At 40.2% G+C, this 24,694-nt stretch overlaps 1 protein-coding gene across 1 annotated transcript in view; it reads right to left on the bottom strand.

The window, feature by feature from the left end:
* Positions 1 to 24,029, bottom strand: part of SKI (SKI proto-oncogene) — a 115,104-nt gene extending 91,075 nt beyond the window's left edge. The window contains exon 1 of the mRNA XM_009585054.1: positions 22,908 to 24,029. Within this exon, the coding sequence (XP_009583349.1) occupies positions 22,908 to 23,819 (912 nt within the window). The 5' untranslated portion in view covers positions 23,820 to 24,029. The remainder of the gene's footprint in view (positions 1 to 22,907) is intronic.
* Positions 24,030 to 24,694: the final 665 nt, after the last annotated feature.

Genomic DNA, 24,694 nt, shown 5'->3' on the forward strand with positions numbered 1-24,694 from the left:
CAATCTCTCTGCAATGACTCACAAGGTTCTGAACCCACCATTCGTCTCTATGAGTCTTACTATTTTTTCATACATGTCCTTCTGGTTTAGATTGAGAGGCGTCTTATTCTTCTTAAACGTTAAAAACAAAATTAAAAAGAATCACTGAAAGCAATATGCCCTCAGCACAACAGCCTCCCTGAGAGCACTGCATACTTCAAAGAAAAACACAAGAATCTAATTCTGCTCTCCAGTTAGAGTGCTGCAAATTAGGAATAATTCTACTGAAGTCAATCAAGCCACAATCATTATAACAACCACTGTGAGCAAATGCAAAGCGGGGCCTGCCTGTGGGCAGATTTCAGGAATGACAATGGATTAGAAAATATATTGCAAGGGTGTATTAAAGTTTAGGTCAACTTTACAGATTCTCTATGTACTCCCCTTACAACCCACTTAAAACTAGAATTTTCTTTACCTACATTATAATCCTCATCATTATATATGACAGTTGAGTTGTTTATGCATTTACTATATTAGATATTCAGAAGCAGTGGTGCAACCACCACCTGTGCATTACTAACACAATTCTGAGGAAGGTGGAGTGGTTCGAGATGGATGCCAACCAAAATTCCAACACAGGCTTCATCTGTCATACCTACGTGGCATGGATGTATCATCCATCATGGATGGCTTCAGTTCTTTACCTTCTGTCACCTCACAATTTGGATTAAACCATATTAAGGCTCACTTAAGATGGCATTTTTAAAACTGGTAGAGTTGAGCAATCGGTAATGAAACTGTTTTAATGCCTTCTCATCCAATCCCACTGCATAGAACAGGGGGAAAAAAATGGAATAAAGTAAGACGGATCTCCCCAAAACATTTATTTAGATGCTTTGATATTCTTAAGCTCCTGAGTAACTTGACCAAAAGGGAAAGGGTTAAAGAAAATCTAGCATGCTTATTTTTCAGAGAGCATAGAACCAAACACAAACATGCACATCCATACATTATTGGATTTGCTGGTTTAATCAGCAAGTACCAGTGACTCAATTAGCCTCTTAGCAGTGCCTAAATGCCACTAATTCAGCCTGCTGGCTGCTGCAACGTACATATACAAGCTTGTCCCTTTAGATTTAGCGGTAACAGCACTGCTATTCTTCTCATGACAGCACTAGGGGCCCAGACAGTCTCCTTCTCTCTCTTTTTCTCTGTTCTGCCAACCACACAGAAAGAAAAGACCCCAGGGCTGACTGTGTGTGAGCGTTGAGTAGGAGGAAAAAGGAAGAGGGAGACACTATTTCTATTCATTTTACAGCTTCATCCATCAAAAGCCTTTCTAAAAAAATGAAAACTGCATTCCCAGAAGCTCATGGTTTAGAGCAACAGCCCAATAAGGTGTTAAAGAAAAAATACTGACCTAATCTTTAGCAGCCACATCTACTACACAAAAGTTTAACCAATTACAGAAACTAGGGCTGAAGAAGTACTATTTGATTCTATCTAATTCACACTCCCACCATTGCTAGTCTGTTCCTTACATTGTTTGTTTTTAGGGTAAAGGATAAAGCACCAACATGTAAACCATACTTTTAACTGAAACTTTCATACCTTTGGCAATCTCAAATAATAATACATAACATCAGTGAACAAACCAACCAACCCACCCCGACCTGCTTTTTCTGTACACTCAACAGCACATTTGTTCACTTAATTTTTGTGACTCTCCCTTATATAATGACTAATTTTCAGGCAGATTGATTCCCTGGTGAGTTGTTGCACATTGTGCAGCCATAAAAGCACTAGTGACAGTCAAAGAAGGTGACAGGAGCAGTAGGCTGGTGTTAGGGCAGAAGCCAAAAGGAGTTTTGGCAGCAACTAGGTGTATGTCAAATTAAAGTGACCAAGCAACTATGGCTTCAAAAGTATTGACTCAGTATGAACAAAATGTGCTGTCAAAACACAACGTGTCAGAACTGAGCCCATCAGATCTATTTTACTTGATGACTATACATAGAATTACAGGTCAGGAGAAACACAAGATATCCCAGAGGAGAAAAAAACCTTTGCTAATTAACTTACAATGTGGAAAGCAGAGTATTCTTACTCAGAAAACAGAGCAAAAGACACATGAGCTCTTTTCTCTCTTCCTCATAATCCTTCTCATCACTTAAAAATGAAGGCTCATTAAAAAATGGTCAAAGGTGCGTTCAACTCTAGGTTTGAGAGCCACAACATTTGCAAAAGAGGCAATATTGCTTTAAATCCCTCCCAGCAGCTTCCCAGCTGACAATCACTTGGCATCCAAAGGCTAGGTAGGAACTTGGCAACCACACAGGATTTCTACAACAATATTTGCAACATAAAATGAAACAAACAAAAAAGAATACCCCTTTCAAGTATTAGACAGTAAACAGGCCTTGCACTCCCACTCCCCTTTCCTAATTAATATTCAACAGTTTAAAATAAAGATGTACCAAAAAACCACGAGGGAATCCAGGGAATTCATTAAGTCTTCAGTATTTCAGCTCACCAGTCTCTGATTTCCAATCAGCTGAAACTGGAAAGTCATTACTTCAGCTGCAGCCCAGGTCAGAGGAAAGACTAATCTCACACTCACAAAGCTGCCAGATTTCAGGTTCAGGATGAATGCAGGGTGGTTTTGGAATTATAAGGGGCAGTATCTTAATTAAGGAAAACCAAACCTGTCCCCAACAAACAAGGACATATACTCAGCTAGCATAAATCAGTGTTTCTTAGTAGAAGCCACTAGATCCACACAATATGAAAACTGCAAGGAGCATGGCAAAAAAATGACCAAGTTTCCTATTCTTGTATGTATACTTGGATTTGATACCTTGTTTTGAGCAATGATCAATGTATAAATTTTACATATCCTTCACACCTACCACCCAAAACCAATCACGAATATCTGGCTATCATGTCAATACAAATAGATACTGCCAAGACTATTCCAGAAGCACCAGAACTAGCACAGGTCACACTACAGAACTGCCTCCCTGCACAAAAGCCCACATCATCTTCCCTGCACAAAGCCAGAGGAAATTGTTGCCACTTAGGGGAACTCCATGGGAAGAGTGTGCAGAGACAATATCCTGCTTGGTGAATCCTAGGAGCCAAGTACAGCTTCTAAAAATGGTCACAGATTTGCACAGCAACTCCGTCTGTGCTGCTGTATCCACTGACCATATCCCTGCTCCTTTCACTGCCTGTCTGATAAATCCCTTTATACATTCATAAAGCCAGCTGCTCCCAGAGCACCCCATCTAGCAGAAACTGCTGCTCCTCTTCAACTTTGGCTTTACAAAAACAGTAGAACAAGACAAGCACATCTTTGTAGCAGGTTTTTTTTTGTTTGGGGGTTGGGGTTTTGTTTGTTTGTTTTGTTTTTTTCTTTTTAATAATCAGAGCTCAACCACCCAGGGTGTAAGTAAACTTCAACGTGAGGATACTTTCTTTTTTGAAGCTGCCACAAAAATTACAAATTGCAGCCCGATATTCGGTAAAAGCTGCGTTTCCCCAAATACTGCAGTGAGCAGGCCAGACAGAAGTTCTACCCAAATGAAGAGAGATCACAATCAGATAAAATGAAACTGAAGACTGTTCAAAAACATTATCTTGAGTAGGTGATGTTACTGCAGCTTATGGACATTTTGTCTTCCCTTGTCAGAAAAGCTGGCTTGCTAATTTATGGGCAGAGTGGGAAAAGCAGAGGGATACAGACAGACACAGAATACTTAAAACAGGACTCAGAATGGAGACAAAGCTCCCCTTTCACCTCCTGCTGCTATTTGCCATCTGGGATCCTGAAAAGGGGGTGATGGGTAGTTTTGTGATAGGTTTGGCAAGGGGCAGGACATTTAGGATTTTCTATGTGTAACGAGGTCATGTGTCAGCGCCTTTGCAGCACATGGGAACACTATCCCAAAGAAGGTTCAACAAAAGGGTTGCCCTGGCTGAACTGGAAAGAAATTCTATTAAAAAATATCCTAGCACCGATGCAGGATCTTAATAAGATTAATAAAAATAATGAATTTGAAGAAAGTGCCTCCAGAACCTTTCTTGGAAAAGCACAGAAAAAATGAAGGAATGAACACATCCAATTAAAAGGTGGATGTTATTTATTATCACATTTTTAGAAGTGGTATGATATTTATAAGTAAAATGAAAATTCTGAATCACAGCATTTACACTTCTATCTGGAAACCAAACAGGTCAGTTGGCTCCATGTGTTTTGTAAACTTTTGCTTTCTTGATCCCCTTACATTGTGATTAGGAAGTAAGACCTCAACAGGATTATATAACATGTACTGCAACTCTGTGGAAAGGGAGAAGTACTTTGTATTACAGTATTCTTTGACATTTCCACTAATATTTAGGGTTGGGGTGGTGGAGATACAGCAAGGACTGAAATTCTAAGTGTAAGAAGTGTGGTATTTTTTTCTTTCTTTCCAACATGGCTTTGTCTCACAAAAGCAATTTACAAAAAGCAGTTATATGAAATGAGGAGTTCTGGTTTAGAAGTGTTTCTTCTATTTTCGTGAAAAGAATTATTAATAGGGTGAATTTCCCATCATATGGTGCTACAGTAAATCTTCAAACAGGATCCTTTAATCAAAGGACCTGAAGGAAACATGAGCATCCTAGCCTTTTGCCCAGACTGGGTGTCTGCTGACTAAAGCGATTCTAACAACACTGCCACTGCAGACTGTAATCTGTGCGTTAAATTATTTAAAATCTATACTCTACAAGATGCACAGATGCAAGAACTAGTCACTAGAATTAATGCAGTACTTTCTTATGCATGTGTGTCAAACTCCTGGTTGCTAGAAACCCCATTTTCAAGTCTCAAAGCTTTAAACTGAGGATGTCACTACCACACCATCAACTATACCGTGAAGTTAAAGGCAGTTTGTGCATTGTGGAAGACAAATGAGCAAAATTTCTAAGTATACTGATGGAAAAACATAAAGTTATGTCAGTTCCTAAAGAATAGCTCCTTTAAAATCACTGGATAATACCTGTAAGTCTGTGGTGCAGTGAACTGTAAGTGAAAATGTTGTTCTTGTTTCTCCCCAGCCTTTCCTCCATGCATGTACATGCACACATGCACTGATCCAAAACTGGAGCCAAGAAGCAGTAAAAGAAATCACAATCAGCATATTGCTATGAGACACAAACAGATGGACACTCTCAGTCCATCAGAGAAAGGCTCTTCAACGTCTCAGAGTTCACGATGGCTCAGTCGTACAGCAATGGAGCCAGGCTGCAATAAAAACCCTTCTACCGTAAAAGCCATACTACCTATCATCCTAAGAAACTACCGGTGAAGCCACATAGCACCATATGTACTCCTGAGTGCTCATTTAGGCAAACCCTGCTCAGCATCCTGCCACCCAACACTCTTCTTCCCTGACTTCCCGAGTATTCCTATTGTGTCATCCTCAAATTGCAGAAATGAGCAGTGGTTGACCATAATGAGAATGGGGTCCTTTAATGAACCATGGGATCACTGACTGCATACTACAGTTGCTCCGAGGAGCAAGCTTCATTTCCGCTTAATAATGCAGATTTGCATATATAACATCAGCATACAATGTAAACAGACTATCCAAACTCTTAAACCCCTTCACTTATCACCTGACTACTGCCTAGAGATACTTTTAAAGACAGAGGAGGCAGCTGTTCCTCTGAACTTTTATCTCAAGTGCAACATTTAAAATCATGCAGCTGGGAGGTCAGGGGACGCTCTTTGTACCAAAACAGCATCTTCCAAACCAAATGCTGCATTACAGCATGGTGCTTCGTGGCTAAACATCCTACAGACCTTTCATGAGTCACTCCTATTTGTTCGCATTTATAGTGGCATCCTGGTATTTGGCAGCTTCAGGAGAGGAGGTGGGGAGTGAGGAAGAGAGAAATACCTACAGGCTAAGTGCATGAAAGTTAGCCAGGTTCTTCTCTAGAGCCAGTACGCCTGAATGACAGCAGATGATAAACTTTGCTTTGCAATTCATATCTGGCTTTGATATATATGCTATCACAGGGATAAATACTATTTGTTGATGAAAATGGGTATCAAAACAGCAGAACTGCACCCAGTTATACTAAAAATTGCAATATGCCAGGAATCTTAGTAGCTAGACCATCTGCTGTGCTGAGCCAGAGGAAGGGAGGGTCATATACTCATATCTGTCCTGGGATACATTCAAATGTGATTTGGGGTTATTAAGGGAGGAATTCATAGAAATTAATCTCGTTTCCTCTGTCTCCTAGGTTTTTGCCTTAATTCTACCATTCCCAGAGATTCTCATATTGGGGGCAGGGAGAGGGGAGAATTAAAGAGAGAAAGGAGAAAGAGAAGAACCAACATCTAGCTGGAGTATAGATGCTTTAAATCAGATGGTCCTGGGCCAGACTATAGAGGGATCCATTTGAATTCAAAGTATTTTTCTTGTGATTTCCCGACCTAAAAAACATACTGTGCCTTTTGAACAAAGTATTTTCTCAAAAATAGTTCTCTTGCTTTGGTTATCAGTTCAAGAATACAAAGCAACCATCCATATAAAACTGAGAAGTAATAAAATATGAAGCTACAGCAATCAATAATCTGTCTTACAGTCCTGATGTATATATAAGCCTCATTAGTGGTGATACCACATGCTTCCATGCACATTTTCCCACCCTTAAAGTTTTAAGAAACCAAACACAAGGCCACAAGACAGCACCATCCTGATACACAAATCAGAAGGCAGGGATGGCCTTCTGAGCATCACAGAATTAAACGGTGCCACTCTCACATGCTCAGATATTCCAAATGAGAAGATGTGAAACAAAAAATCACCACGTTTTATACCAGCACAAAAGTATTCTTGTTTGTATTAATATTGAGTCACTTGCATCACTGCAACCCCAGTGACACAGCAACATACCGACATTCTGCAGTGGTGTAGAAAAGCAACTTGTCCAGACAGAATGTGAAACAAAAGCAACCATTTAATATAATGCATGACAACCATATTAGGCCATTACACAGATACTACTATAATGGTGTCATCTAGCCACAAAGAAAAACAAATAAATGGCCTTTCACTCCAAATTTTAAGTACAAAAATCCTGAATTTTTTCTTTTTTTTTTTTAATGTATTGTTCTACTCTGAGACAATAAACATAATTTTGCTTTGTCCCCACAGCTTTGAAAAGAGCTTTATAAATAGAGGGACACACATACACAGAAGCAGTACAAAGGTCAAACGCACTGGGCAATCCTCAGTATTTGAAAATGTTACCAAAAAAAAAAAAAAAAAAAAAAAAATCACAGTTTTGATAGTTCTGTGGGAAAAAAAAACCTTAGCAAATTTGCAACAAAACTGTTAAGTAATTAAGGCAAGACACTTCACACATGAACTTAAACTGCTAATTAAATCCCCCCTGCTTAATTGACTAGATTTGCATATCATTCAGTGAGGAATGGGAATGGCTTGGGCATTACACAAGCGCTTCCTTGTGCAGAAGGCAGCTAAGTAAAATAAACTAGGGGTAATAAGAAAAAGCAATGATAGTTTCTGAATGAAATAGAAATTTTCAACTGAGATTTCCAACATTTTTTTGTTAAGAACATTAGAACTAACTGATTCCAATCAGTTACTATTCCAATAGTAATATTCAAAACTACAGCAAATGTTTTATATCCATGCTAACTATTCCCCTACTTTAACCTGTGATCACTACTGTCTGCTCATATATAAGTTCTCAGTTACTCTCAAAAAATGAGTTTAAGTTCAAGAGAATCCACTTCTGCTTCAAAAAAAAAAAAAAAGCCTTCATTTCAATAAGTATAGGGGGAAAAGTATTGATGTCTGCCCCTCTCTGCCACTAAACTTAGCATGAATTTAAAGTAAGGTTTGAGAAGACTTTCAGACCTGTAGCAGGAAAAAAACCCTTTGACTCTAAGATCAACTAGAGTCAAGGAAAATATGCAATTATCTGCCAGCTACATTGTTCATAAATGACCCAAAGTGTGCAGGATGAAACTAGTCTGTCAAAAGCCCTGCTCCAAGGATGTCAGATTATGATTTTTTTATTTAAGTGGATAAGGATTCAGAGTCAAGAACACAACCTCCCCACAACATAAAACGGGCTCATTGTTTCAGGCTGGTTAACAGACAGACAGACACTACAGCAAAAGTTAATACCTGCTCACATTTGGAAGGTTACCGCAGCAGAAATGATGCTGACACAATTCCCTTTTCAAAAAATGAGATTCTATAGCATTTGAAAATGTTGTGCAAGAAAATGAGTTCAGCATACAAACCAGAAATCTGCTAGGCCTGCAGTAGAGCACTTCCTTCTATCTCTGAATGTTGTACTTGTGTGACAGAGACACTTTCGCGGTTGAAAAGTGTTATTACTATTACATTATCAACTTCTGTCATTTCTGATCTTCTAAATTAGAAAAATAAAAACAATACAAAAGACATTTAGCTTATTTATCTCGAGGCAAAAGGATTTTATATACAGCCACTGATAAAAACATCAGAACACTTCTGATGCCTAGAGTTGCACCATTACTGGAACAGGATTACGTGAGATCGCCATCAAGTTTACTACTTGTAAAATATCCTGAAAAAAAAAAAGGCCAGTTCTATGAGTTGTTCCTTTTAATAGCCTACTTTTTCAAGTGAGGCTTCTTATACCAATAACCCGAGAAAAAACTTTTTAATCTATAGCAGCCCCCATTTATTCCAGAAATTGAAACAATCGCACCTTATAATACGTACAATCCTACAAACAGCTACAGGAATGACCACAGGGTCAGCCTCATATTGTTCGTGCCAAGAACACCGATGATGCTGATACCACTTCCACACTATCATCAACTACAACAGAGACACTGCAGCCTTAAGCCAGTATAATGCTCTGCATTAGTATTTGCTTTAACAAACATGAGTGAGTAATAAAATGGTAAGAGCTGAGGGGGTTGCATCTGCACTACACATTAAATGGAATGTAACACTAATCATTATTATGATATCTTTAATAAGACAAATACAAGCAAGGGTTTAGTTTTTTTGTTTGGTTGGTTGGTTTTTTACCTTACACTTTTTTTTAATTAATCTCCTGCTGACCTGAGCCAGGAAAGGGAACGAGGACTGCAGACAACGGAGTATAGTTGCCCTCCATACTTTTTGAGCGTTACAGAAACTTTCCCATCTGATTCTTGATGCAAAAAAAAGAAAAATTTTCAACACTGGACTCCTCAATTGTTGCACAGATTTTACTCCGCCCAGCTGAAGCAACGTTATGTTAAGATCGGAAAAGCTACTTTCTTCTTTTGCTAGATCACTTATTAGGCCAAGCAGGAGAAACTTAACTGCAATCAAATTACACGGAGCTAATAGTGATGTGAGCAACTGAAGAATCAGGGCCATTTTTATATTCAGATCTCAGAAAGAAAGAGTAGATCATAACAACGTTATCTCACTGAGCTTATGACTCTTTTGTGGAAGTTGATACCACATCAGTTGATAGCACATTCCATTCACAGACATCGATAAGGAGATTTTTTTTTTTTACCTCAGCTTGTATCTTAAAAAAAAAAAAAAATTGCATCCTTTCTCTCATTTTTAAAAGGTTCTGTAAGTCTTTGAAACATTAATATTCTCTCTAACAAAGCCAGCAGCTGCTCTGCCAGTCTGTGACATGGATGGTTTTGTTAAAAGGTTTTCATGTGGTTGGGTTTTTTTTTCAGTTCAGTGTGCTTTGCATATGAAACAGGACATTTCCCCACCCTCCACCCCCATTCCCTCCTAATCCAGAAGGGACCTTACTTCCTCCCTCTCAAACAAGCAGCTCATTCAGCAAAAGGGAAATCCCAAGATGCACTCGGGCGAGAAGCCTACAGAAGGAGCTTGGAAAAAAAAAAAACCACACACCAACAAATCAAAAACCAAAACCAGCCACCCCCCCCCACCAAAAAAAAAAAAAAAAAGAGCTACCAGTGTGTCCAAAACAGCAGGAAGAGGAGCAACTGAGCTGGTAATTATGAACAAACTTCTGCAAACCACTACTTTAGGACATGGATCTGCCATGCCAGTCATTTAAAAAGTTTTTCCAGGGTAGCAATTCAGTTTTAGCCCTACAGTAATATAACCCACAGAACTGCTGTTCTCCCCTGCCAAAACAGAAATTACAGAAAGCCAGTCTGGAGAATCTTTTACATGATTACTGAGGTAGATTTAGTGGGGTGAATTTGGAGCAACTCAATTGTTACTTTGCAATTATAATCTAAAGCAAAATGTGTTGCTATTTTTAAAATTAAAACAAAAATCAAGCAACCTTTTCTTAGTTAAGAAATTTGTTCGAAACAGGATCCATGTGTCTCCACATTTCTTGCCCTGAGACCTAATGCTCACTTTGTGACATCCAAACTGTCTACAGCAATTAATTCTGATGTCACAGGGGATTATGATTTTGACTGAGGGAGTAAAAAAGTTCAAAAGGGAGAGGGTTCTAATTAATAAAAGAGATTTTTTCAGGAAAAAAATCTCACACATAAAAAATACAGCAACTTCAATGTAAGGGTTTTCACATCTGTCAAGATGGGATCCAGCTGCTCTTTAAGGAGAACATGAATGAACATCCCTCTTAGAAACAAAGAAATATACAAAGTTTAGTGTGAATCTACTGAAATCAAATCAAGTTATAATAAGAGAAAACTGCACGAATAAATTAGTCCAACTAACGAGGGCAAATTTGATACATTTTTAGAAACCTAAATTATAAATTTGCATATAAATTTGTAAGAGTAGAATTTAAATGTAGAAATAGACTTCTGAAAAGATAACCTCCACTGAAATCCCCTGAATTACTCAAATTTTCACTTGTAAAATCTCAGCAGAATTTGACCCTCAAATTATAACCAGTGAGGAAAAACTAGCTACATTCAGAAACTATGACAAGTGATTTCCACTCTGAGATACATTTTGATAAACTTGGACCAAGTCCATTGACTTCACTGGAGTCAAACCACAGGGCAAAATGTTGCCTCAATGACCTTCCCTGAATTAAAGCAAGGCATTAGGTCCAATTACGACTATACTTCAGAGTCTTTTTCAAAGCAGCTCCTATTTCTTCCATTTACTTGAATCAGTTCCTGGTATGGTTTCACGACAGCACAACTACACTGATGTCAAGCGGATTATTCTTACTGCATACCAGACAAAATAAACTGATGAAAGACCCTCAAGGTCTAGACCACAGAGTCATTTAAAATATTATCTTTTTTCTATGATGGTAAAAGTTAAACCTCATCTACGCATCTATAAATACATAAATATAACTCTACACACTAAAGCAATTCAGTAATGTAACACAAGCTATGGTGGTTTATACAATACTCAGCAATGATACCAGGGGAAGATATTCCTGATGTTAACTTCCCCACATACTGTCCCCTCCGTTTGTGTTAGTATAGCTTCTCCTATAGCTACACTTGGATGATGAAGCTTTACAAACTAAACCAAAATCAAGTGAAACAAAGTGAACACTGCAATTCTTTCTTACCAATTTCTGTCTCATTGACTCATTTTGGTTTTTAAACAGTGGACTGTCCTCTGGTTCACAGAATTAGAAGCTGCTGTCAGAAAAAAACTGAGTCAGTTGTGCACCACAGCATGGAAACTACAGGTGGGGCAATAATCCATAGGCCGCTATTACTAGTAATCTGGTCGAAATGTGAAACCACAGCTCATACTCCAGCTCCCTCTTACTCTTCCAGTGTAGTATGCATGTGTCGCGTAACTGGGAAAAAGATACGTAACATTTTTCATCCTGAGCGCTGAACTGCTAAACTCAAAATAAAGCGAAGCGTGACGATCTGTACAAATGCAAATGTTCCAAATGCCAAGACTAACATTTCTAAAACCTAATTCAACTCTTTCATTTCTTAGCTGCAGGCCGTTTACTGCCACTCCTTTTTTCCACCCAAACAAAAGACGAAGGGGATGACTCAAAGCAACTTGAATTTCAAGCTAAAGTCACAAAGCACTGAATGCCTGATCTTTAATATTAAACAGGTGTGCAGATGATATTCATTCAAGCCTCATCACGGCTAGGTTAATTGTTAAAAAAACTGCAAAAAGACCAAGTTTACTTCAAAGACACACGGGTAAGTTAAACAATGCTATAGATAATGATGCAAGTCATATGGTAAATACAAGCAAATAGTAGTTACAGCACTGCCAACTCCCTCTACCCCTTTTTCCCTCCAAATCACTAATTTTTCTTTTTTTTTTCCTTTGTATTCACACAATTTTATATAATAAAATTATATAATTATTTAAAACATAAAATTACATAATAATAAAAATATAATCTAATTTTTTTCCTTCAGAATTTAGTAGTATTACACACATAATCTTTGCTCTAGAATCAACCAGGCTAAAGAAGGCTCAATGAATCCATTATAAAAAAGATTTTCACATAAATATGTTTCTAGAAATTTAAGTTTTTAGAAAAGGAACTCCTAATTTGCTATGCTGTGAGGGCCATGGCCTTTGAACAGTAGTTCTGCATATCCACTGAACAGTATAACAGAACACTTTACACCACTTCACCACTGATATCACTATCTACTGCTGAATATGGTCCAAAGACTATTTGGCTTCACCGGTTTTGCAAAAAACTACACTGCTGTGGCAAAAAAAGAAAAAGGCAAAAAGCCAAACAAGACTAAATCTTTGGATAGATTAGTGCAAGGACTCATTGTATGGCATGTTTCTTATTAGTGAATGAATGGGAACAAAGAAATATCAATAATGGACCTAATGCTGCGGTCTGTACCCTTTTGAATCTGATTTACTTCTCACAGCAGCTCTGCACCACTCTAAATACATTTATTTCAAAGGAATATTTCTAAATCATACCAGCATGGGTGAGATAATTCACACCCACTGAATAAACTGAAACTGCTAGTGGGGAGTTAAGAATGGCGAATTCTTTTTTTTTTTTTTTTTTTTTTCCTTTAAGGCGAATTTTTTTTTTTTTTTTTTTTTTCTCCTTGAATGACACTCCATTATCTCTCAACTCAGATTAAATTTTTCAGCTGTGGAATGACGGTACTTTAGAAAAGCATGCTTAACATATAATTTCATGAGAAATTAATAATAACAAAAGTGTAAATCTGAAATCCATTACATCAACAAAGGTTACTGAAATCAGACCGCATTGTAGCCTTAATATTGTCTCTCTTCTGCCTTTCTAGCCCATCACTCTGTATAAAAGCTATAAAACTTATTTTACTGCTACAAATTTGTAAACCTGAACAATCTTGAGGATTTTTGGTTTGTTTTTATTTTTGAAGATGCTTGTCAAAAAATATAGGACCTAGAGAAATTTAATACTTAGAGGGTTTTTTAATTATTTGAAGTAATTCACTGCTTCTAACTGGTACTACTACAATCTCTGTTTTAGTAAGCAGCAGGATTCCCGCGCAACCTGTATTTTTTAATACTCAGCAGAATTAATTTTGTTAGCTAGATCCTGAAAACAGCACCTACAAGCATTATGCATGCAGTCCAAGATACACAGCACTCCAGTGTAACATAGTAATAGAAAGAAAATTACTATCATGATCCCATTTCTGCCATCTGAACTGCATGGACAGCTCTTTAGATCTCTGCAGCTCTCCCACTGAAGTTAGTAAGGGTTGTGTGCATAGGTCAGCTGCCAGATTTCGGACTGCATGATACAGTCACACAAATAGCCTCATGCAGAAGTTCATATTTAAGCAAGAAGTTACTTTGGCCTCTTCAAGTTCAATAAACGCACTTGACTGCAGTAGCTTTCTTCTCCTGTGTTAAGTGACACAAACTAGCTTAATTTTGTTGAAAAGCAGCAGGAAAGTTTTTACTAAATGGTCCAAGATTACTAAGAGCAGCATTACAGAAATATTTTAGAATCTCTTTCTTCACTGATGGGATTGGGAAGTCTCACCATCATTATCTTGTGTTTAATAGTAATAAAGGCAACAATTTCTTATAAAAGGAGAAAATCTGAAGATTGAAAGAAAACAGGTGGTATTATTGCTGATTTTAACAGTACCACTGGCACATAACACTAATGCAGGTATGCATTAAAAATTCTGCAGACTCTCTCCAGAAGAGTGCCCAGCTTGAGTGCCTGGCTGATTCTACTTGGGGGTGAAGAATCGGAGCCTGTGACACAGGTAGTGTAGGAAGCAGAGGGGGTAGGGGACTTCATAAAAATGCAGGATGTGACAGTGAAAAGATATGAAATGGTTTTTCTTCCAACCCTAACAGATGTTGTCCAATTAAGGATGCAAATAAATCACCCTCTGCATTGCAAGTCAGAAAACACATACATAAAAGCCCTCTAAATACATTTCAGTTTAAACTTGCATAATTCTCCCAGTGGAGAAATCATCTTCAACTTATGTAATCCTTAGAAAGAGACATTATTACATACAATTCTGTGCCACTAAGAAACAAGGAAGACACATCTCTAGAAAAGAGGTGCACCCACACGTAATTAATTATATGGGTGTGGAGGGAACAGAGGGGAAAAGCTGTAACACGGCTGCAAAGACCAGAATCTGCTGTTTCCACAGAGACTGATCTGTAACCAAGCTCAAGGGACTGCTCCCCTTTCACCAGCCAGAACTGCCTGTTACACTTAAGCCAGACTTCCTAACACTTGATATCCTGTCTGCTATTTCAATGCCCTTACTCAATGTTTCAGACAGACATTACACAAACTGGCTGGTGAAAAGGGTTGAGAAACCAAGAAGCAATCCAAGTCAATGACCTTATTCTATAAAATGATACCATTGACTGAACAGAGGATGAAGAACAAAGCACAGGGGTACATGTCTTCTGAATATATCACTGATATCTTCTGTAGGAAAGACAAGCACTAGGCTGTATCTTACTTTGTTAGTGTTGCTGCTGTCTTTTAATCCTTATAGCCTAAGCAATTCTTGTGCTTCCAGTGCAACTGATTCTCATACCAAAACAGAAACAGCTCAAATTAAAAAATTAAAAAAACAACAGAAAACCAAACATAAAAGTCACATTTTCTACAAAGCGTGTGCAAAGGTAACTGTACATAAATCAATAAACAAAGCCAGAAGCCAAGTTATTGATTAGTTCCTTTGCTGTTTATCTCCAGTATACAGAATGATGCTGCAATTTTTACATATACACAGAATCTCTGTCCTCACGTGCATTTGCCCTGACTTTTTAAATAAGACTGTTAAAACAAGTGAAGACTACTTACCATGAGTAAGGGTGGCATGACCTGTCTCATTTAACAGAATATATGACTACGCAGCTTATCAGGTCGTTTTAATAGGCATCCACTCTTTGGAGAAGCCCAATTTTATGTGATAGCAACCAAACCGTACATGGAGCCAATGATAACGGCTCCACACATGGGAATTCCCATTGGCTTCCAGAAGAGCTCTGTCCATGAAACACTGACAGGATCAGAGCTTGAATTTGTATCAGGGTTTTTGTTCCCTCATCCAACCAAAAGTCAAAGCAAAATAATTAGCTCAGTGCAGAGGAGCCAATCTCTATCAGCCAGCAGGTTTGCCCAATACCAACAAAATAGGCACACTCAAAGAACTGCACCTGCACCTGATACAATTTTGGGGCCAAGTTGATGGTCCTTGAATTTGCATCAGAAAAAAAAGGCTGGCCCTTATCCCAGCTTTAGACATATTCCTCATCAGTAAAAAAAATAAAATTAAAAAAAAAAATTGACAAATCCTAAATACAGGAACAAAAAATCCCACCCTGTTAGATACCTACCACAACCTTAAAACCCAATCTTGCATGTAGCGACCAGCAGACAAAATCCTTTCAGTCTGAAGCCAGCTCCCAGTTGCAGAAACTATTGCCCCATTCAGTAAGATCCGTCAGGATCGGAGCACCATCAAACATCTATGAAACCAAAACCTCGTTAGTGAGCAAAATGAAAATACTGCAGCAGCAGAATTACAGGTTCTGCTCTCAGCTTTAGCACAGTCCCGTAAATGCCAGGTAAGGCCACAAACTTAGTGAAGCTGCTTTGTCTTGACACCAGTATATTCTGGTTCGGAATCTGTCCCTCTATTCTATGACTGCAAGTACTGCCAGTCAACACACAGGAAGAAGTCTGATACATATACAAGTCTTCTGTGGTTTGTGTGTGAACTGGTTCCAATTACTATGCCGGCTGATTGCTTCAGTGAGAACTGCAGAACTAGCCCCAAAGCCCCAAACCTTCAAATTAACCCCGTATGTTCCAGAAGACAGGAGAACAGGTGATTTGAGTAATAATCTGAGTTTGAATCTCCACACTGACAATGAAATGTAAAAGACATACAAGACTACATAAGGTGTAAATGAGGAATGTAAGGGACCAGAGCACATCTTTTCAGAGCAAACTTGCTTCTCTGTAATTATTTTTCAAGAACACATACTGACTGTATTAGAGACTGAGAGCAGAATAGCATTAAAAAAAGTGCTGCATATTTATTAATGTGTATTACCTAGATTCAGAAAACATATGCAAACAAATTAGATATTATCTAATAAAATGTATCATTAACACACATACTATAATTGACAAATGTAAACCAAAAACAAGCTATATTACTACATTTTAAAGTAATGCTTCCTGTACATGAAGATCAATTTGAATTAAGTGCTCTATGGCCACTCAGCTAAAATAGATTAGCCTAGTAATTGACAGTATTCTGTCGATAGATTCTCTACAATTCAGTCTAAGTTACTTTTGCCTAAGCTCTAATTTCTTTCCAAGAACCCCCTGTTGGATTTAGCATAACTGTTCCATGACAGTTGCCTCTAAATAAGAGTTACAGTGTCAAGGTCAAAGTTTGCTTTTTTTTAAAAAAAAAACATGAGAATGAAAAACTTTTCTGGGTCTAAGTACTGTGCACATTGAGACACAATTCTTTCTGTAATGGCAAAGCCGTTTGGCCAGCTAAGCCAGCAATGTGAGTTCCAATCATCCGCTATCACCAGTAACAAAGAGCCAGCCCACTCCTTCTGTAGTCAGTACCATTAAAACCCTTAACTTTGGCAAAATGACTTTGCTAATATACAAAAATAACATGAGTTTTCAACAATGCATCTCTTTACATACCCAAATCTTGCTTGGGCTCAACCACCTAGATGTAGCCCCAAAGTTCCCCCTGCTCTAGCAGTGTTGAGAATCAAGGAAGGTGTAGATAAGATACAAGCGGCTGCCAGAATTTTAACCGCTGCGTTGTCTAGACATGCTCCGAGCAGCCTCATACAGACGCCTCCAGATGCTTTTACAACACTGATCTAAACGCGCCTCTCAGCAAGTGAAAACACACCCTCATTGGTCAGTCAGCTCAAGTTAGTGATAACCACGTTCACATCCTGGCAGAGAGACCAGGTGTTAGGCTCCTAACACATCCAAAAAATAAACTGTGTTTACATGCATCTTCAAAGCATGCTACTGTTTGGGCAGAACATACGCCCAAGCCCGAAACCACAGAAATGGAGAGGCAAGTGAGACAGTCCAGACAATGAAGGGAGAGGCAGATGTTTAAATATTTTAGGTAGTGATTTTCAAAAGAAGAGATTGCACGTAATTCCCTCCCTAATTCAAGAGGACTGAATTCAGGAACTTAGGAACTATTCTGGGGCAACAGAGAGCCATAGTTGACTCAACATCATTAGATCATTATTTGCAGCATATTCTTTGTCTAACACACATGCACGTACCTGCTTCTTTGTTCTCGATCTACAACATCTGTAAAACTGTTTGCACGCTTGGGAAAAAAATGCTGATGTCTGCTTAAACACTGACATCTCAGGTACACAGATTTTGTTTAAGCGTGGTATCGTTTTTGAAGTTCAACTTTTAAGCTGTAAAAGGATTCTGAACTAAACTACTGCCTCAAGACTTCAACATTTTTGTTTTAGGGACTTCAAAATTTTTACTTAAGAATCTCTAATGTAATTCCTGAACATCACATAAGAGAACAAATGACTTCATTGCTCCATGGAAAAAAAATTGAACCCTCAGTTCTCAGGCAAAATTTTCCAAGAGTATTTATCAAGTCAGTTTGTACCAAAAAGAATAAATCCATCCAGTGGTCGGAACACCACTGCCTGTGAATAAGATCAGAATGTCTCTGCTATACCTACCATAGGATATATACTATTAACAAATAAAAAAGATTACTACTGCCAGAAGGCAGGACTTTAGCATACAGGAAGAGAAAGAGAGACATTCTAGCTCTACTACTGCAGCATTTCAGGTGGCCATAAAGCACAGCACAGCACCATGCAGCACCTAAAAGTCCACAGCTACCCTACAGCTCAGTCAGTACTGCACTATTCCACTTTCAGCAATTTTTGTTCTTTGATTTGGCTGCACACTTGACCTGGTTAAACCTTACTCCAGCTGAGAAAGCTGCATGTTGCGGCAGCACTGGGTTGGTAGGCATTGTGAAATAAAGTGGGAGGCCTTACGTGCTCATTTGTGTGTCAGTACCCAGAATGCTGCTTCTAGCTTCCAGCTACTTCATAGAAGTGCTGCTGAGACTTGAACCGTGGGAACACGGCAGTGCTAGCGTGTGTGGGTGTGTTCACACGTGTGCAAGGAAAGCTCTCTTATTCTCTTAGCGTCTGATCACACACAGTTTTGCTAAAGGTACAGATGTCTGGCACACAGGTAGGAAATACGAAAGGACTGTCAAACGTTGCTCGGTTCAATATTTAAAAAAGAAAAAAAGGGTTCAAAAGAGAGAGTCAAACCCACCCTCCTTTGCTGGAAATAGCAACCAACAAAGCCTTCAGGCCTGCTTTTTGAACTAATTCCATCATAGTGGAGGCATACTGATGTTAAGAAAGCAGAGAGCTGTCTGTCACACAGAAGTGGAAAGACAGCGTGAGAGACATGCCAAGGCCATATCTATACCAGCAAGTGAACACTAAACATGCACCAGCTGCTGAGCTCAAGAAAAAGGCTTTGGCACTGATGATGGATTTCTAGGACCCTGTTTTGCAACCCTGTCAAGTTATTCACATTTTAAATTTCTAGAAATACCCCAGAATGTAATGGTTGTGCTCCATGCCAGTAATGGTGGATGAAGTGAGAGACAGGTAGGGAAACATGACACCCACTCAAGCAAAAGCCGTGATGGTGCATGGAGACTCTGAAAGACCAGAGGGAAAACAAAGCAGAAAAAAAAATTGCATGAGCATGCGAGAAGGTGGAAAATCCAGTGAAGGATACAAACAAAGGAAAATGACAAGTTATCATATGGCTCAAGAAAAGAAAAAGCTTTGGGAAGTGGCAGGAAGGTGAAGAAGCTTATGGGAGTCAATCACTCATCCAAGGATGAACAGGAAAGATATAAAAATCAAAATTTTAGAAGAGGGTAAGGAAAGTGGCTGAGGCCTCCATGTTTCCTGCTGTAGTGGGGGCTCCAATTGTGACAACTCCCTCCAGTTTTTGGTTAGGACCCTTTGCTGACTTCATACAGATCTGGACAAAGGCTTCTTCTGCAAGTGGCAAGGCCAGGCAACACGCATTTTGTTCAACCAACCAGGCTGACTGAGAGACAATATATCTGCATGTATGTATCCACCTCTCAATACAGACGGATAGATATGCACAATGGATACTTGATGCATATAGAAATATATGTTGGGAATGAAGTATCTAGGTAAAGCTATGCCTTGTACCAATGCTTTAAAACCACACTAAGGAAAAAAAGGGAAGGGGCGGGGGAGGGGGGGGGAAGAGACAGGAAAAAAAGGCCGTTTTGCCAGTATGCTGAATCTGCAACGGAGGCTTGTGCCAACCCAGCTCCTCCATTTAAGTCAGACCCTTAAAAGGCAGAGCTGTGCTGGCAGAAATCTACATACCTCATCACAAAAACCTCATGAAGAACACACAAAAAGGTCAAAAACCCCACTGCTGCTTAAACAGCCATAAAAATGGTCATATGCATCTCATGCTACCAACATACTAACAGAGCCCCAGGGAAAACACAACACACAAAGCAATGTGTACACACACATACATAAATAAATAATTGAGAAACTGATAAAAACCCCACTCTTGAAAGTAGAAGACCGAATATCTGACAGAGCAGATTATGGCACACAACACACACAAACACCTCTGTATAAAATAGAACAAAGCAATGCAGAGATCTACATCAAAAAGGAAGACCACCACAAAAGACACATATGCTTCACCCTTTCATCCACAGAGACAGACAGACACAGAGCCCAACAGACACACAAAACCCACACAGACTGACAGTAATTAACACGAACACACAGACGCAGACATGGGACCATCCTTTCCTTTCCTTACTAGGCATCTAAACTTTACTCCAATGTTACTTGCCCCTGGCCACAGTCTACCAATCTTAGAGCCTGATAAAATCTCTCCATAATTATCTGCACACACTGCTACAACACAAATGACCTTAGCATATGATATCCGTTGGCTAAGCCCAATGGAAAAAGACTTCAGAAAAAGGAAGGTAAGCATACAAAACTCTGCCAGCACTGTCAGGGTCTCCTCAAGACTGCACCACGTTAATAGGAGAGCCCCGAAGGCAGCTCAAAAGCCTTGAAACTTAAGCCCAGTTCTGCCTAGGATATATGATAAAGCGTTCTTCTTTCTCTACCCCATCGTCTGAGCACACACTTACCACTCTGTTCTTCCCCATCAAACTCCTTGCTGCCTCCCAAATGAACCTATGCAAGACACTTAACATTTTATGATGACGGAGTTTTGGCAAAATTTTCTGAGACATAGATGGCCACGATTTCCTTACATGATTTTTGGCATCCACTATTAGGTATCTTGAATCCACTCTGCAAGAAGTGCTGTGCTGCACGCAGATTTTGGATTTTGCCATGTTCTGAACGAGAACCTATCAAAAGGTCACCAAAAAAGTCAGGCAAAGCCAAGATTTAGTGGTCTTTTCTTGTTCTCCACCTGCAACCTCACCTGGGGTGTTGGATAAATCATACAATTGAATAGAATGCCATAAGAGCCTTGTAAGAAAAGGAAAGCACACCTCCACTAACATTCATTTTAATTAAACTCTGGAAATGACCAAGCTAGGGACACAGTACCTTTCTGGAGCAAGAATGTGGAGATTTCTTAATTTTGCTTCCCAAATGAAGCATGCCCTAGAAAAGTCATTTCCCAACATGAAAAATTCCTCCACTTTCAGAGCCGTATTCTCCTCTCACAGACATTCATATACATCTATCCCACCACTCCATCTTAGCACATGACTGACAGAGAATAGACAAGCCATTAAAAACACATCCACCTCCAACCACGGAGATAATGTGGCTCATTACAGCCTAGCTTTGTCACAGCGGTTCTGACACTCCAGCGGGAGGAAAAGGAGGGGTGAGGACAAAATTGAAAGGGGGGCTAAGCACAAGACCAGGAGAGAAACTGGAACTTGAACGAGTGAGACTCTGCTCCTTAACCAGAAAACGTGGAGGCCAATCAAATGGGTTAACCAGGCCTCTTAGGCTAGCCGTAGGAATTACTGCATTGCTTGCGCAGGGTATTTCAAAAACCCTGGGTTTTGTTTGGGTATTTTTGCTGCGTTTTTTAGAAATAAAAGCTCTATTTAAGTCTGAGTGTGTGTCTGCCCCTTTAAACAAGTATTTGGTAAGTTAATCAAGAATTAAACTGAACATTCTCAGTGGGCTTTAAACGTTGCTTCTCTTTTTGAGGCTTGCGTCATTGCCCTTCCACTCCAGACACATAAAACCAAAGAAAAGTTCGGAAATGTCTGACAGATGAGGCAGAATCCAACCAAGAAACCGGCAGTGTAAAACTCAGTAGGCGAGAGTTTGCTTTAACCTTACATTGGGGGGGGTAGGAGCAGGAAACGAACTGCTCATCCCACAGCCAACTGCACCGTCGCCAGCGAGCCAGACATCCCGGTGTCTGCAAGCAAGTTCTCAAGGCCTTGTGGCACTGCTGCCCATGGATCAGGACTGGTGCCAGGTGCCAAGGCAGCCTCCCACCCACACACCAGGGATTCTGGGATCTAAAGGCAGCTCAGACTGAAAGAAAAACAAAAGACACCTAAAAAAAAAATGTGCTTTAGCTGTCTGGCTCAGCACGGCATGGCACACCTTAAGAAGCTGCTGCAGCTGGCCCTAGACAGATTCATTTACTGAACATATACATAATCCAATATACACTAGCCTGTCTGGTGGGGAGATTCAGACTCCACAGGGATACTCTAGAAGCAGGGACTTCTCCACTCACATTCCGCGCACTTAATCTGACCACCAGTAACCTGCATCACTGTCAAGATTTTTTCTTAGCAGCCACATTTTATTCCAATACAAGCCTTTAGACAATTTAGCCCCCACCTCCATCCCTGACGGCATGCAGTTGAGCAGAAAATTGTATATATTTGCATCTGGAGTGATCAGGAACTGTTAGTTTTTTCTGGCTTCTTCCTTGTCTTGATCCCTAATTGACGCTCTTAAGACCCGAAATCACATATTTCCTGCTAAAGTCTGGGGTAGTGTGCTGGGTTTCAAAGATCAGATTCCATGTACAGTAAGATATGCAAACACACATATATAATTTAAACAAACTCCAACTACCGTGTTCAGAACACAACTGGAGAAAAAAAGGTGCCATCTCAAACACTGCTCGTCTACATTAACACACACGTGGTGAGAATTAAGAACACGATTAGACTGCTAAATGACTCAAAGGAAAAGCAGCTGGTAACAAACTGGGTGTACCAGTGGATGTTACCGAAATTATAGAAAATTCCTTTTCTCTTTCTCCCCCCCCACACCTTTAAAATTAAAGGCATCACTTACCCTAGGGGCTTTCCTCTTGTATTTGTTGTTATAGTCAAATTTTTCTTTCATTTCATCTAAGAGCTGGCCCAGTCTAGCTTTCTCCTCTTTCCCAGTGTAATCCTGGCTGAGGAGGATATAGGATCTCCAGTTTGCAGAGTCAAAGCCCCAGTGGCAAGTCCTGTTTTCCAGAGATTTGTGAGAGTGGACCACAAATTTGTGAGGTGGGTACATAAGCCTGCAGTCCAAGCACTGGATGCAGGCTGCACTGGGATTACTGTAAAGCTCTGGCACCAAGAGTCCCTTACACTTCCCAAAGCACTCATGATACACCTTGAAGCTTTTCTCTGTAAGCTCCAGCTCAATTGTGCTAGAGAATTCCTTCTTGCAGTGGGGAGGATAGGTGCCACCATAAAGCAAGGCGTTACAAAGCCTCTCAGCATCAGTTTTAGTGATGAGCCCGCAGGAAGGAGCAGAGAAGGGCAGGATGCCCATGACTTTGAGGATTTCCAGCTGGTCAGCAGTGCATCTGGAGCAGTAAATATGTAGCTCATCACACACCGAATTAATCTGCTGCAGGGAGAAGTCCCTGAGCACCGAGTTCAGGATCTGGGGCAAGCAAAGCCGCTTTTCTCCACCCACCACGAAGCAGGAGATGGTTTCCCCTTCCAGGATGGTCTCGCACCTCTCTGTGGATCTGTCCGAGGGCATGAAGAAGGGACCAGGCATTACCGGAGGAGGCTGGATAGGGGGCAGATGCAGTACAGGTTCTGCTGGGTCTTTGCCATTGTCTTTCTTGTACATCTCCTGTGCCCATCGTGCTGAGAAAGCAGCAGGGCCACCCAGGGAGCTCATAGAGCTCAGATGAAACTGTTCCAAGGTCTTCTGCAGTCCTGGATGAGGCTGGAAGCTGCTTCTACTTACAGTCTCCATTTTTTAGTTTCTATTCCCAAAACAAACAACAAAAATCCCCAGTTATCTTCCACCCTGGTACAAATCCACTTAAGGGATTTTTTTTTTAGGAAAAAAATTACGAACAAAATAAAACAACCCACCCTTGTTTCTTTCTCCTTCCCACTCAGGTTTAACAATCCACTAACGAATAGGAAATAAATCCTTTTGTATGCGTGTCTCTCTCTTCTTTCTTTTCTCTTGGTTCGTTACAATCTCAAAACCTCCAAGTCTCCAAGCTGCCCCGATGGAGCACAGAGTCACGGCAAAAAGAGGTCTTCATCCGAACACTCACCCCCTCAGCCAATCCCCCAGGCAAACCAATCCCGCCTCCCACACCTCCACCACACACACTCACTCACACACACACACGCCACCCACAGAAATACAAAAAGTCTGTGCCACGCTCCGAGCACCGGGGGCTCAAATATGTTCTGGCGGCTGCTGCTTCTCTGCAGTAATCACCCTTCTGTCCATATCCACCGAAAGGAAGGCGCGGGGGAGGAAAGTAAAAAGCAGGAGGAGGAAGAAAGCTTGGTCTGTGGAAGGGAACAACGCAGAAGAAAAGGAAAAGGCCCAAATCTCTGGCACTTCCAAAACGGCGCGGGGGCTTCGGACGGGCAATAAGCAGGCTCCCTTCTCCCTCGTGGTCCCTCAGCTTGATCTGGGAGGACTCCTCGTCTCTCGGGTCGCCTTTCTTCCCTTATTTCTCTCGGTCTTCTCGGCGTGCCGTGGGGAGCCGCGGTAACAGAGCGCACATCCTCCCAGCTCCTCTTTCCAGCAGAGACTGAGAGTGCCTGAGAGCTGAGCTAATGCAGGCTGGCTCAGCCTCCCTCCCTCCTCCTCCTCCTCCTCCT

The sequence above is a fragment of the Fulmarus glacialis genome, unplaced genomic scaffold (assembly GCF_000690835.1).
Source record: "Fulmarus glacialis isolate BGI_N327 unplaced genomic scaffold, ASM69083v1 scaffold14559, whole genome shotgun sequence".
Taxonomy (NCBI): domain Eukaryota; kingdom Metazoa; phylum Chordata; class Aves; order Procellariiformes; family Procellariidae; genus Fulmarus; species Fulmarus glacialis.